At 36.5% G+C, this 13,786-nt stretch overlaps 1 protein-coding gene across 2 annotated transcripts in view; it reads left to right on the forward strand.

Annotated features, from left to right (window-relative positions):
- The window catches only part of UBQLN1 (ubiquilin 1), a gene marked incomplete at its 5' end in the record, with an annotated part of 24,022 nt that extends 10,425 nt beyond the window's left edge, over positions 1–13,597 (forward strand). The window contains 5 exon segments of one of the 2 annotated variants that reach the window (XM_014586618.1): positions 3,967–4,109; positions 8,069–8,152; positions 9,365–9,480; positions 9,880–10,048; positions 11,602–13,597. In XM_014586618.1, the coding sequence (XP_014442104.1) occupies positions 3,967–4,109; positions 8,069–8,152; positions 9,365–9,480; positions 9,880–10,048; positions 11,602–11,754 (665 nt within the window). 2 annotated transcript variants of the gene reach the window in all.
- Positions 13,598–13,786: the final 189 nt, after the last annotated feature.

Below are 13,786 nucleotides of genomic sequence, written 5' to 3' on the forward strand. Positions count from 1 at the left end.
CGCGGTCGACTACGTGGGAGTCCAGCGACATAGCCATTACGCTAACTGCTGGTTCCCAACGTGGGCCTTCTTGAAAAGTAAGCCCACTGGCCTAATGAATCTTTCGTATTTAGGTGGTTTTCTAGTAAAGCCATCTCCAACAAAGACTTTTGTAACCATCCTCTTCCATGCCTTTTTTCTCTTTCCTGTTTGAATAATTTTTAATACTTCTGTTTCTCCCTGGGCTCGAACTTTGGTTTCTTCTCTGGTAATGTCCTTCTCTGTCCAACAGATAGGCAGGTACTGCTCTTTGTGGAGTCTTTTCATCATTCTTTTTGGTGTTCCTCTTTTCATGCATCTTGATAGTCTTTTTCATTTTTTTTTTTCTTCTCAGCATGGCACTCTTTATGAAAGAGCTTAGCCTTCAGACCAATCATCTTTTTTGCCTTCTTTGAATGTTCATGAGCCTCCTGACTTCTTTCTCTTTTTCTCAGGGTAATCCAAGTGGTATCCATAGCATTTACGATGTAATTCAATACATTCGTTTTGTGCATGATGAGTTTTGTGGCATGGTGACGACTGCAGAGTCGCAGGGAGCAGCCTCCCGAACGCAAAATTGTTGTCAACTTTTAGGTCCTCAGAGACCAGCAAGCAGACCCGACGCAGTCAGGAATGGGGAAAGCTAAAGATGAAATTCTTGACTTTTCTTTTGCCCTGTGAGCACTCTGGAAAGTTAAGAAGTCCCAGAGCAATAGTTGACAAATTGCTCACTTAAGGCCAGCTTGGATTTGCAGACCAAGAGGAAACATCAAGACTCATCATGAGAGAAAACAGATTTCTACAAAATTTATATTGATGAAATTTAAAATATATTGATAATTAAATGTAGTATTTTCTTTGTACATACTTAGTTAGCAATGAGAGGAATGGGCTTCTTTTGGGAGGATGACATTTTACTTAATAGGACTTCACAGTGTTTTCTGTTTATTAAATTAATTGCAAATGTTCATCTATCAATACTGATAAGTAATAAGACTTATTCAGTTTATTTACTCACTGTAAAAGTATAATTTAATAACATCAGTTCAGATAGCATTTATAAAATTCTGTTAAATTCTTCTGCTTTTAACGTGTCATTCATTACATTGCAGATTAATCAGTTCAAATTGAAAGTTAGGTCATAGCTCCTCAATTATATAGTCAAATGAATTTTGAAACATGAAATTTCCTTTACAGTTGCATTGAAGTCTGAAAAATGTGGTAATGTGAATTTGTGAGAATACAGGTCTTGTTTATTGTGATTTTTGACATCACAAGAAGTATTTATAAAGCAATTTAACATTGCTTGTGATTAGAACAATTCTAGCTGTTAAAATGACTACAGCAGTCTGAGTTTTACATGTAAATACTGTCTTGCTTTATAATTTTGGGTTAATACCTTGAGAAACATTACCAAAGTCACTAGTAAAAGCTGATTTATAGTCACTCAGTATTTGATGTTGACTGGATAGTTGTTCTCATTTAGAATAAAGGTTTAATCTCCATCAACCTGCTCAGTGGTTGGGCATGTTAAGATATTGAGCTATTTTAAATAAGAATTCATGGAATCAACTGTGATTAAGTTTACAAGAGTGAATGATGTTCATCATTGATAACTCTTGCTGCTTCAGTTACATGATAGATTAAAATGTTTTCCACACAGTACTTGCTGATAAATAGGACAACGAATAACCATATCTATAGCTGTAAATACCTTATTTTTTATGAGTTTTGTAAATTTGTTCCACTAAATTCTTTCAATTCTTTGTACTATTTTTTTTTAAATGAGTGCACACACACACACACACACACACACACACACACACGCACGTGTGGAAGGAAGAGGAAGAAATGCAGAGGTATATTTTTTGAGCTCTTGACATTTGATCCTATGCCCTAGCCTCCCAGTTAATTAGAATAATGGTATATGCTGTGTTGGTTAGCCTTTTTAGGTTGGTTGGGGGCATTTGCACTTAGGCCTTCCATCTGGCTTCAGCCTTCTGCAGTGGTACCCTACTGCCCGTGCTACCACAGCTGGGCTTCTGCATGTACTTTACCACCACCTAGTATCCGCAGTGCATCTGAGCAGATTTTGCTTTAAGTTGTACCAAATTACTATTTTCTCAATTTGTTTGAATATGACCTTGTCATAGTTCTAATGTAGACTATTTATAGAGGCTAATTTTTCATTCACTTCATACTTGCCATTGCCTCCTCAAATAAGAGCTAACCAGTATCAGTAATATATGTCAGCTCATCAGAAACTAATTATTTGTGGGACCAGTAGTTGGCGTAATGGCTATGTAGTAAACTGCAGTTTGTGTCCCAGACGCGGTGGCTTAAACTCAAGCCAGGCGCATGTTTGTGCATTGTGGCGTGGCCATTCCCCCGAGGGGTGATTTCTTGCATTCTGTCTCTGTTTCTTTTTGTCTGTCTGGCGAGCACACACGCCTTATAATAAAAACCTCTTAAAAAAAAAAAACTAATTATTTGCATTTTTTAAAAGAAGTTTTTTGTTTTCAGGGCCAACAGGTGACAGTAGTTAAGGTGCCAGACTCTCATGGTTGACTATGGTTCTAGTCCCAGAACCCTGGTGACTTAAAACTCATGCCGAGTGTGTTTGTGCATGCATGCCCACAATCCTGAGAGGAAAATGAAAGAGAAGGGATTGCAGCGTAGCCATTCTCCTGGGGGGCGGTGTGATTTCTCAGTCTCTGTCTCTCTAGTGAGTACATGTGCCCTATAGCAAAAATCTCTCAAAAAAATTGTTTTTTATTATTATTATTATCACTCTTTCATTTACCACAGGGCATGTGTGCTTACCAGAGAGAGAGAGACACTGAGAGGGAGAAAAAGGGAAAGCAACAAAGCAAGCTGTCAGGTCCAAGAGTCAAACCATGGTCGGCCATGTGGAAGTCCAGTGCCTTAACCACCAGGCCACCTGCTGGCCCCTGTTTGCAGATTTTTATTTGAATTTTTATGTGCCCAGTGTCCTTAACTTGAGACTGTTCTCCCCAGAAGGCTAATGGACTTAGTTATATTTTCTCTGGATATACTTATTTGGCTTTTGTATTCAAGGTTTAATTAATAATAGTAATTAATTGCCACTAGTACATGGATTTCTTTGGTTAACAAGCAAGCTACTTGGAAACTTTGTTTGGAACTTATTTTCATGAAGAAATATGGCTGTGATGAGATAATTCATTTTAAATTTTGTTGTTTTTCCTGATTGCTTTCCTTTGTTTGGAGACTATTGTAATGAGTACTTAGTCTTTTAGTATCATAGTATAATAAACACAGTGTCTTGACATGTCATTTGATAAAATAATCCATACTGTGCTGTGCCTTAAAAGCACATTTATAGTCCACTTTTTATGCTTTCCTTGTTCTGACGTGATAATAATGTAAAGACATTAACAAGGACATGCTGTAATGGTTTGTGTAGTATGAGTTATAACTGACTCACTTGTGTGTTGAACAGCAGTAGTGTGAAGCAGTGATAGTGCCACATAGCCTCTGTTGCAGATGCTCAACTCTGCTTTGGTAGAGCAGAAGCATCTATAAATTAGAAATGAGTGAATATGCCAGTAAAATGGTATTTATCGATACTGAAATACACATTTCACGTTGTTTACACATTGCACAAAATGTCTCTATTTGATTTTTTTTTTTCCCACTTAACATTTAGAAATGTAAAAACAGGGCTAGCTGGTGTATGTGGAGGGGGGTTAAGGCTTAATTAGAAACATTCAGTACATGAGGTGCTCACCCTTAAGGAAGCTATATGTTGAGACTACACTTTGGAGATCTTAGTTTTAAAATTGTTTCTTAGTTTAATTGATAGGTAATATGTACTTGTCTGTAGTTGGTAAAATAACATTGTGTTGATTGTATTGTACAGATTTGACTTTTTTTTCTTAATGTCTTTTTTTCAAAACAAACTTTCAGCTAGTATGTTCAACACACCAGGAATGCAGAGTTTGTTGCAACAAATAACTGAAAACCCACAACTTATGCAAAATATGTTGTCTGCCCCATACATGAGAAGCATGATGCAGTCACTAAGCCAGAACCCTGACCTTGCTGCACAGGTGAGTTTATAATTCAGAAAGATTGCAGTGTGAATTGGAACAACATAACCCTGTAACTGTAATTGGCTACATTTGTGTTTTGCTGAGTGTGCTATCTTAACACACTAGAAATGTAGGTAATTACAGCTCCAAGTTTTTGGACAGTTTTTCATCTTTATAGTAAATTAATATTTTATATTCAATTAAAACAGTTTCATCTTTGCCATTCATTGACTGGGAAAAAGTATAGTTTTACTATATATGTACTGAGTTAGGAGATGAATATAAAAGTTTGGAATGCCTTTTTTTTATTTTTTTCAAGTTTATTTATTCCATGAAGGAGAGAAAGTGAGAGGGAAAAAGAGCAATCTTTACTGGTCTTTGATACTGTGACCTGCCACCAGCTTCATCCAGCCCTCATCACAGACACACGTGTGCCCCATATACTGAATGTAGCCTCTGGACTCGTACCAGGAATTTTTCCATATGGGTCAGCCTCACAAAGTGTCAGCTGTTACCTTTACCATCACCTGACTCCCTGCTCTTTTGAAGATAGACTCTTCAGTGAAATATAAATCTTGAAAGCAGTTATAGTTAACTGCTAATACTTTTTTTTTTTTTGGAGAGGTTTTTGCTATAGGGCACGTGTGCTCACCAGAAAGCCAGAGAGAGAGAGACAGAAATCGAGAAATCAGCCTCCAGTGGGGATGGCCACGCCACAATCCCTTCTCCTCCATTCTCCTCTCAGGATCTTGGGCGCACATGCACACATGCTTGGCATGAGTTTAAGTCACTGGGTCCAGGATTCGAACCGCGGTCAACTACATGGGAGTCCAGAGACATAGCCATTACGCCAACTGCTGGTCCCAATACTTTTGAAATTAAATAGTTCACTCAGATTTTGAGTCATGTTCAAAATGGCAGTTGTAACATAACCTTGAAAGTTTTTATTAAAGCTATAGGGGAATTTGAGAACAATGTCTCACTCTTCATTATAGATCTCCCCTCCCTCCAAAAGTTAGTATGCTGGTCCTTCATTAATTGATTCATAGTTTTATTTGTTTCTGAAAAGACCATGTGGATCTCAACACAGGCTGAACATTCATGATCACTTGGGGATCTTTAAAACCAATATTGATGCTTGGGTCCCATCGTTAGAGATTTTGAAATAATTTCCTGGGGTGCCTTTTCCCCCCATCCTAAGTTTCCAGTGATGTACTCCTTAGGTTCTGTGCCACTGGGCTTGAAAATCCGTGGAACCTGTGAAGCCATGATCATCTGGAGTTTGTACTTGCTAGCTATTTATTTTATTTTATTTTTTACCGCTAGCTCGTTTGTTAGAGGCTGAATTATTAGTAGAAAATCTTCATTCCCTTAAAAATCTAGTTCACAGTAGCCATGTGGAACCCTGTCCTGAAGGCCCGTGGCTTCTTCCTTTATTTTATTTTATTTTTTTAGAGAGATATTTTCCTATAGGGTGTGAGCACTCTCCAGAGAGACAGAAAACGAGAAATCACTTTCCCCTTTTCCCCCCAATGGGGGGGGGGAGTTGGTCATGCTGCAGTTTGAACACACACATGCACATATGCCTGGAGTTTTAAGCTGCCCAGGTCTGGGACTTGAAACGTGGTTGACTATGTGGAAAGTCCAGCGACATAACCATTATGCCATCTGCTGGTCCCTGGCTAGTTATTAAAATGGCTTCTGTAGAGTGTTAAGAATTTGAAATATTTTCCTTCATGGTTAATCCAATTTCTTAAATTTTTGTAGTACTAATAGTTAATTGCTTTTCTTCATTTGTTTTTGTTTCTGTTTTTTTTTTTTTTTTTTTTTTTTTTTTTAAGCCCTAGACCATATTGATTCAAGTATATAGGAGATGTCTGGGTTGTAATGCCAAACTAATAATTTCTTAGAAAGTTTGTGGAATTGGAAAGAACACTTTTTTTGGGGGGAGGGGAGGTATTTGCTATAGGGCGCGTGTGCTTGCCCTGAAAGACAGAGAGACAGAAAGCGAGAAATCACCCCCCCAGGGGGGATGGCCACACTGCAATCCCTTCTCTTTCTTTCTCCTCTTGAGTTACTGGACACACACGCACATGCGCCCAGTGTGAGTTTAAGCTACCGAGTCTGGGACTCAAACCCTGGTCGACAATATAGCCATTAAGCTAACTGCTGGTCCCTGAAAGAACACATATTAAGATTTTTTTATTTAAACTTTGGCATATTGTAGGTACATTTTATGAAAGATTGTTTTATTTATATGAAAAATTACAGACTGAGTTACTAGTATTTAAATGCTCCAATTTACTAATCAGAGCCATTTTTGACAGCAGATGAGCCATTTAACTTTGTGTGTTTACTTAGTTTAACCAGAGGGGGACAGAGAGAGGAAGCAAGCTGCCAGGTCTGGGACTCGAACCGCAGTCGGCCACGTGGGAGTCCAGCATCTTTAACCACCAAGCCACCTGCTGGCCCCACTGTTTTCATCCTAAAGCAAAATATTGACAAAGAATGCAAGATATGGAGATCTTTTATAGACAATTTAGAAACATCTACAAATTAACCAGTTTGTAGTTTGTTCCGCTTTTGATTTCTAAATATTTTTAAAAGAAGTCGAGTATAAAAACTATTCATTGTGATATAAGTAGCCAGGTAAGCTAGGAGAAATAATCAAATGAGATGGTTTTCTAAGAAAGAATATATTTAAGTTTACATGCTTTTTTCTAGATTAAATGACATAAATGAAGATAAATATAATAAATTCATTAATATATTCTATAGTAAGCATTTGGAACCAATAAGGAAGGTTTGTTGACCTTAAGCAGGTATTAGTTTAGTTATTGTGAACTTATTGTAACTGAGAAAAAAAATGCTGTCTGTTCATAAAAAGGCTTCTGACTTCTGTTTGTTAACTGTGTTGGAATAAATAATCCACTTTGCAACAATAGATGAACCAAAGGAGGGAGTGGGGAATGCTCTCTACTTCCATCATTTACATGTAGTTGTTCTTAAATTGGGTAGCTACTTGAGGGCAAAGATCATTTCCTCCCCAGACTTTGGACATGTAAACTGGGAAGTCAGTAAATCATTGTTAGTTGACTTTTCACTTGGCTGAGGAAAATGATAGAAAATTTGTCTTTTTTGAAGCTGTGGGAATTTTATTAGTTTCTGGTTATGCTGATTGTGTATTGCAATCTTATTTTAGGTAACCAACATCATGTTAATACTGACTCAGGCTTATAAATTCCTAAAACCTACTTGAAAGTTAGGAGATAAGCCACTTTTCTCGTTTCTGGTGGTAGTGAGGTGAAAATCAAATGCTAATCTTGGCGTTCTCCAATGGATTTACATCTTTCAAATCTTAAAGCATTTTAACACTTTCCCCAGAGGACTGTTGGTGCTAGTCCAAGCTGATTTTCACCTAGCAGCTCCATTTTTCTGGCAAGTTGGTTGCTGTTTTGTGTTGTTATTTTTCTGGACCTAAAACTAGCTGTTTTGTAGGAGGCAGGTAGATTTAGTGGTTCCAGATTTGGATTTCTCTGTGCTTGCCACTTGTGTATTGACTGAGGTTTCTAAGCAAGCCATGTATATAGTCTTAAGTATTGATGTTTATGATTATTCTGTCAGCGTAGATTATGTATCCTCATGAATGCCAGTTATGGTCTTTTTTTTTTTTTAAGGGCAAATATTCACCTTTCTTCAAGGAAAAGCCGTAAGAAAATAATTGCTTAATTTTTGTTAGGATATTGCATGTCATTATCATGATCACCATTGTCATTGAGAGACGATGCCTCGTATTTTTGCTTTTTCCTGGAGATCCTCTTGTGGACAGTATCTTCCCTTCTCCTTTTTTATTTATGTTCTATCTTCCTCCGTAAGTGCTAGCTTAGACACTTGGGGGAAGATAGAATATTAAACAAGGTATACATTACTTGTTTCAGATATTTCCAGTTAAAATTGTTTGAACACTTGCCCCATAGATGATGCTGAATAATCCCCTATTTGCTGGAAATCCTCAGCTTCAAGAACAAATGAGACAACAGCTCCCAACTTTTCTCCAACAAGTGAGTAAGAAAAGATGCTAGCTATCTTCGATAATGATTTGCTTGAAAAGGTTCGATGGTAAACATTTTCCTTGTTCTTCTGGCTGATAGCAAAACATAGAATAGAGCCTGATAATACAGTCGGTTCACAGAGAATTCAGCTTGATCTTAATTGAGCCCCATGTCACAGCTGACCTTTTGCTTATGTTTCTGAAACAAATTCTGAGGAAAGAGCCATTTTGATTTTGCTTTTGAGGACTTAGGACTTTGAATGCTTTGTTAATACCATAAACCATTTCTTTTCACTAACTTCAAAGTGTTTCCTTGTGTCATGTTTCCTTGTGTCATGTTATGCTGTAGCTAATCTCAGGTAACTGGAATGAGCTACCCTATCCTACTTTACCGTGGTTTTTTTTTTTTTAATGTTTTAAATTTCTTCCAAATTGGAAGAAATGAAAATAGATTGTTTGTTTCCAAGGGGTAGAACTCATTCCCTCATACTTGGAATTAGGAAGATTAAAATTGTCAGTGTTGTCATGTAAGGAAGGTTATATTTTTTAAAAAGTACTTCAGAGTGCCGTGGTATTTATTATTTAAAAAGATAAAAAGGAAGTCAGTCTTGGTGTTTTTGAAATTGGTAGTTCTAGGGCTTTAAATATTAGGCAAATGATCCCAGACCTATAAACCATTTCTCAAGATTGGTTAGCATCCTTGATCTACTGTAATGATGTAAGCCTCTCTTTTTTTGGTTATTCAAGTGGTGTATATTTGGAAGTAGTGAAGCAAAACTCAGGATACATGTAGTAACTTAAAATTTGGAACTGTTGTTTTAGAATGTACCTTATTGGTAAAATTTTAACATCAGCAAGACAATACTTGAGGAGGAATATGTGGCTTTTATCTATTACTTTGTTGTATAAATGTGCATTTGGAAGTTGTGTCTTAGAAATAGTATTTCATCTTCTGTTGGAAAAGAGGAACAGTTGTGGCTTCTATTATGAAAATGGCTTTCATAATGGATTTAGGAAGAAATTAGGTAATGATTTACACACTAGGTTTTTGAATCAAAGAGAAGGTACTTGTGTTTATTTTGCAAAGAAATTACGGATTACCAGTGTCTAGAAGTAAGGTTTTAGATTATCTCCAAAACTATAACAAAGAAAGCCTTAAAAAATTTACCTTCATTGATTTTAATTAATTCCTTTATAACTCCTGGTTTTCTTTCTTCCTCAGATGCAGAATCCTGACACATTATCAGCAATGTCAAACCCTAGAGCAATGCAGGCCTTGTTACAGATCCAGCAGGGTTTACAGACGTTAGCAACAGAAGCCCCTGGCCTAATCCCGGGGTAAGCTTATTTGGGAAGATGTGAAAATGCATGATTACTTTCTCTGAGACTCTCATGTAATAGCTTTCTGCCTTGAGATTGCTCTTAAGTCAGAATTTTCTTTCTTTTTTTAAAATTAAATAATTACTGATTTATTTGTTGTTATTTTTAAAATTTGACCAGAGAGAGAGAAAGGTAAAGTAAGAAAGCAAGGTGTCAGGTCTTGGATTTGAACTGTGTTCAGCCATGTTTGGAGTTTAGCGCCTTAACCACCATGCCACCTGCTGGCCCCAAGTCAAGAGCTTTTAAAGTTAAAGATACTTGAAGATAACTTAGCTATTATGGTATAAAAATATAATGTATGTGGTCTAGTTTTGCAGGAGTTTAGATTTATGACCTATTTGTGTTTTCCCTACCTAGGTTTACTCCTGGGCTAGGGGCATTAGGAAGCACTGGAGGTTCTTCAGGAACCAGTGGGTCTAGCGCTGCACCTAGTGAAAACACAAGCCCCACAGCAGGAACCACTGAACCTGGACACCAGCAGTTTATTCAGCAAATGCTGCAGGCTCTTGCTGGAGTAAATCCTCAGGTAAGTTCTTTGTTCAAGTCTTATATTCCTTAATGTTAAAATTTAGAAACTTCCAGAAAGAAGAAAAAAGGGTAAAAAAGTGTTATATTACATTGTTATAGTTGAAGGAAAGGGATTCTATCATTTAATGCCTTTTTTTTTTAAAGGAATTACTTTTTTAAATGCATTTATTTTTTTGAGTCCCAGTTTGAATCCTTTTAAATAGGTTTGTTATGTGAAAGTTTGTCAGGGAGGAGTTAAAAACTTGATTATCTCAAATACTGCCAGGACAACTATATTCTCGTCCTTTTTTACTTTGAAAAAATCGTATTTCAGCCCACTCGCCATCACACTACCTGTGATAACTCGTGTTACATTTATACACCTCACAAATGTGGCTAAAAAAATATAGACTGCCTAATGTTCTTGCATCTGCAAGTGTTTATTGGCCTTACTAAGAATGTGCCATTATACAAAGATGTTTACCAGTTCAAACCAGTTACGTGGGGTTGAACCTCAACCTGTGTATGGAAAAAATGTTTTGAGGTCCACTAGTTGCTTTCTGATTTTTATTTTTTATTTTTTTTGTCATAGGGTGTGTGTACTCACCAAACAGAGAAAGACAGAGACAGGAAGAGTGAGAAATTACCCCCAAAGGGAATGGCCATACCACAATCCTTTCTTCTCCATTCTCCTATCGAGATTTTGGGCATTCAGGAGAACTTGCCCAGCATAATTTTCAAGCCACTTAGTCCAGAACACAAACCACAGTTCAGCACCTTAAACACCATGCCATCTGTTGGCCCCTATCTTTCTGATTTTAAGCCTTAATACAATATATAAGGCAAAGTTTTATCTCATATGTATATGTATTTCCAGCACCTAGTATAGTTTCTGACTCATGGTAGGTACTCAGTAAGTATTCATGGAATTTGTAAGTAAAATATATTTCAGCTGTTGCACAGGATTGTTACATAAATTGAACAACCTACAAAGCTTCCCCATTATCAGTTTTGCGAAGATTGATTGGTCATTTATGTATTCTTGTTATGCCTCATTTCTGAAGAAAGATTTGCTGCAGCTGAATTATTAGGATTACATATCATTTGTGGACCTAAAAGTAGAATTAAGAATTGACCGGCTAGTGCGAAAATTGAACCCACCTTCTAAGCGTCATTAGAACTTTAGAATTTTATACATGAAGCTTTTATTGTTACTAAGTTGGTCAGTAGCTACACAAAATAATCCGAGTTATTTGCTTATATACATTTAGACTTTTCTGAATGTTCATGAACCTCTCAAATAATGTTTGGAATGTAAGCCACCTTTCCCCCCAAAGCAGAGTTATGTGACTTATTTGACACAGTTGTTTAGGTCTAAACTAGACTATTAAAATTAACAAAGTGCTAATAGACTTTTAAATATGTTGGATTTGTTTCAGAAGAGAACAGTTACTTCAAAGCTCAGTGGATCAACATAACATTTTGAAAAGCAGTTAAAAGTTTTGAAGAGTTATTTAGGTGTGACACTTACTGGTCTTCCTTAGAATTTTATTATTATTATTTTTTTAATAGCTACAGAATCCAGAAGTCAGATTTCAGCAACAACTGGAACAACTCAGTGCAATGGGATTTTTGAACCGTGAAGCAAACTTGCAAGCACTAATAGCAACAGGAGGTGATATCAATGCAGCTATTGAAAGGTTACTGGGCTCACAGCCATCATAGCAGCATTTCTGTATCTTGAAAAAAATGTAATTTATTTTTGATAACGGCTCTTAAATCTTTAAAATACCCGCTTTATTTCATTTTGACTCTTGGGATTCTGTGCTGTTATAAACAACCCAGTATGACGCATTTTAAGGTGGAGTGCAGTAAGATGTGTGGGATTTTCTGTGGTTTTTTTTTTTTGGAACAGTGGGAATCAATGCTTTTTCATTTAAGGCTCTTGCATGCATCCAACACTTCTGCATTTATTGTAATTTTTTAAAAACATCACCTTTTATAATTGGGTGAACAGATTTTTGTCCTGCATCTGTCCATTTATTTGCTTTTTAAACATTAGCCTATGGTAGTAATTTATGTAGAATAAAAGCATTAAAAAGAAGCAAATCATTTGCGCTCTATAATTTGTGGTACAATATTGCTTATTGTGACTTTGGCATGTATTTTTGCAAACAAAATGCTGTAAGATTTATACTGACAATTTTTGCTTTATTTGTATACAATATAGAGTATGCACATTTGGGACTGCATTTCTAGAAACATACCGCAATAGGTTATCTGAACAAAACACCTGTAACCAAAAAAGTAAAAATAAGGAATACTCTTAAAGCAGAGTATTTCCAAATTGCATAGAATCTTACAGCATCTTTGATAAACATCTCTCAGCAAAAGTGCCGGTTAGTCAGGTTTGTTGAAAATATAGTAGAAAAACTGATTCTGGTTATCTCTCCTTAAGGACATTTAATTGTACAGACAACATAATGTAACATTGTCTCAGCATTCACAGATTTACTGTAAATTACCTTAATCTTTGTGTGGACTGAAGGAGCACTGTAGTATACCCAGAAGTGCATTTGCCTAGGACTTTTCAGCTTCTCCCGTAGGTAGTTTAACAGGCATTACAATTTGTAATTGAAATGTTGCTTTCACTGAAAGTGTCTTGATGTTTCAATTCTTTTTAATCGCCATATAAAAAAATAGAACTATCTTTTGGGTTTATCAGTTTTCTCATGCACAGGCAATACATGAATTTGAAATGATTTGTGAGCCACTTGTTTCTGAAGTGTTTTGGTAGTTCTATTAAGAAATAGTTAAATATTGTGCTTTTCAGAGCCTCAGAGGAAGGGGGTAGGGGGGGCGGGGTGGGGCGGTGGAATCTATCCATCCTGGATTGGGCCAGCCTAAATAATACTGGCAAACAAGATTCTGTTAGGATTTCTGTGCATATAGTGTAGTAAAGAAGTATCATTCAGGGGTGAAAAACAAAGAGCCGTTTTAACGATGTTGAGTACATTTTGGCTATTCTACAGCCTTTTTCTTCCCCGAAAAAGTTCTGTTTGCCTCTCAACTATTGGGGTGGTACATTCCTTTAGGACCAATTAAAACATAATTTAGGGTCAGTAATGTATTTGGCTGACTCTGGTTCAGTATTCTCTTAGGTCATTATATTCTCTCATGTACAACAGTTACAGGAAATTAAAATGTTAAAGTAACCTAAAATGAGGTCAGACCAGTAAAATCAAGGGAAACACAAGTTGAATTCCATTACTCGTATAAGTTGCTTGCTATTGAAAAAAAAAGTCAAGAGGCCAGGTTGCCCACCAGTCCATACACTGTTCTGACACTTTTCCCCGGAGGAAAACAGGTACAAAGGTCTGGGTGGAGGCATGAGTAGACAAGGTTGTTACGGATGGTATTCATGTGTCTTTGCTCTTTCTACCTGATGCCTCAGTCTGGTTTAAAAACTTTTGTACTGGTGAATGGTGGTAATACAGTGTGGGATAGTGTCATAACCAATTTGATGATTTATTAATCAAAAAATAACAATAAATCTCTAGCTTTTACACTTGGTTTGTCTTGCCTCTTTTGTAGAAAGAAAAAGGTGTCTTCAGTTTACTTTCTCTAACCATGTCTCTTAAAGGCCAACTTGATCCACCCCAGTTTTTATCACAGGTTATTAATTTTCCAAGCTTCTTCAATTAAAATCTTGTATATGTTGTATTGTGGAGTATTAAAAAGACAGTACACGGGACCA

This window comes from Tupaia chinensis, unplaced genomic scaffold (assembly GCF_000334495.1).
Source record: "Tupaia chinensis unplaced genomic scaffold, TupChi_1.0 Scaffold000147_1, whole genome shotgun sequence".
NCBI classification, from domain to species: Eukaryota; Metazoa; Chordata; class Mammalia; order Scandentia; family Tupaiidae; genus Tupaia; species Tupaia belangeri.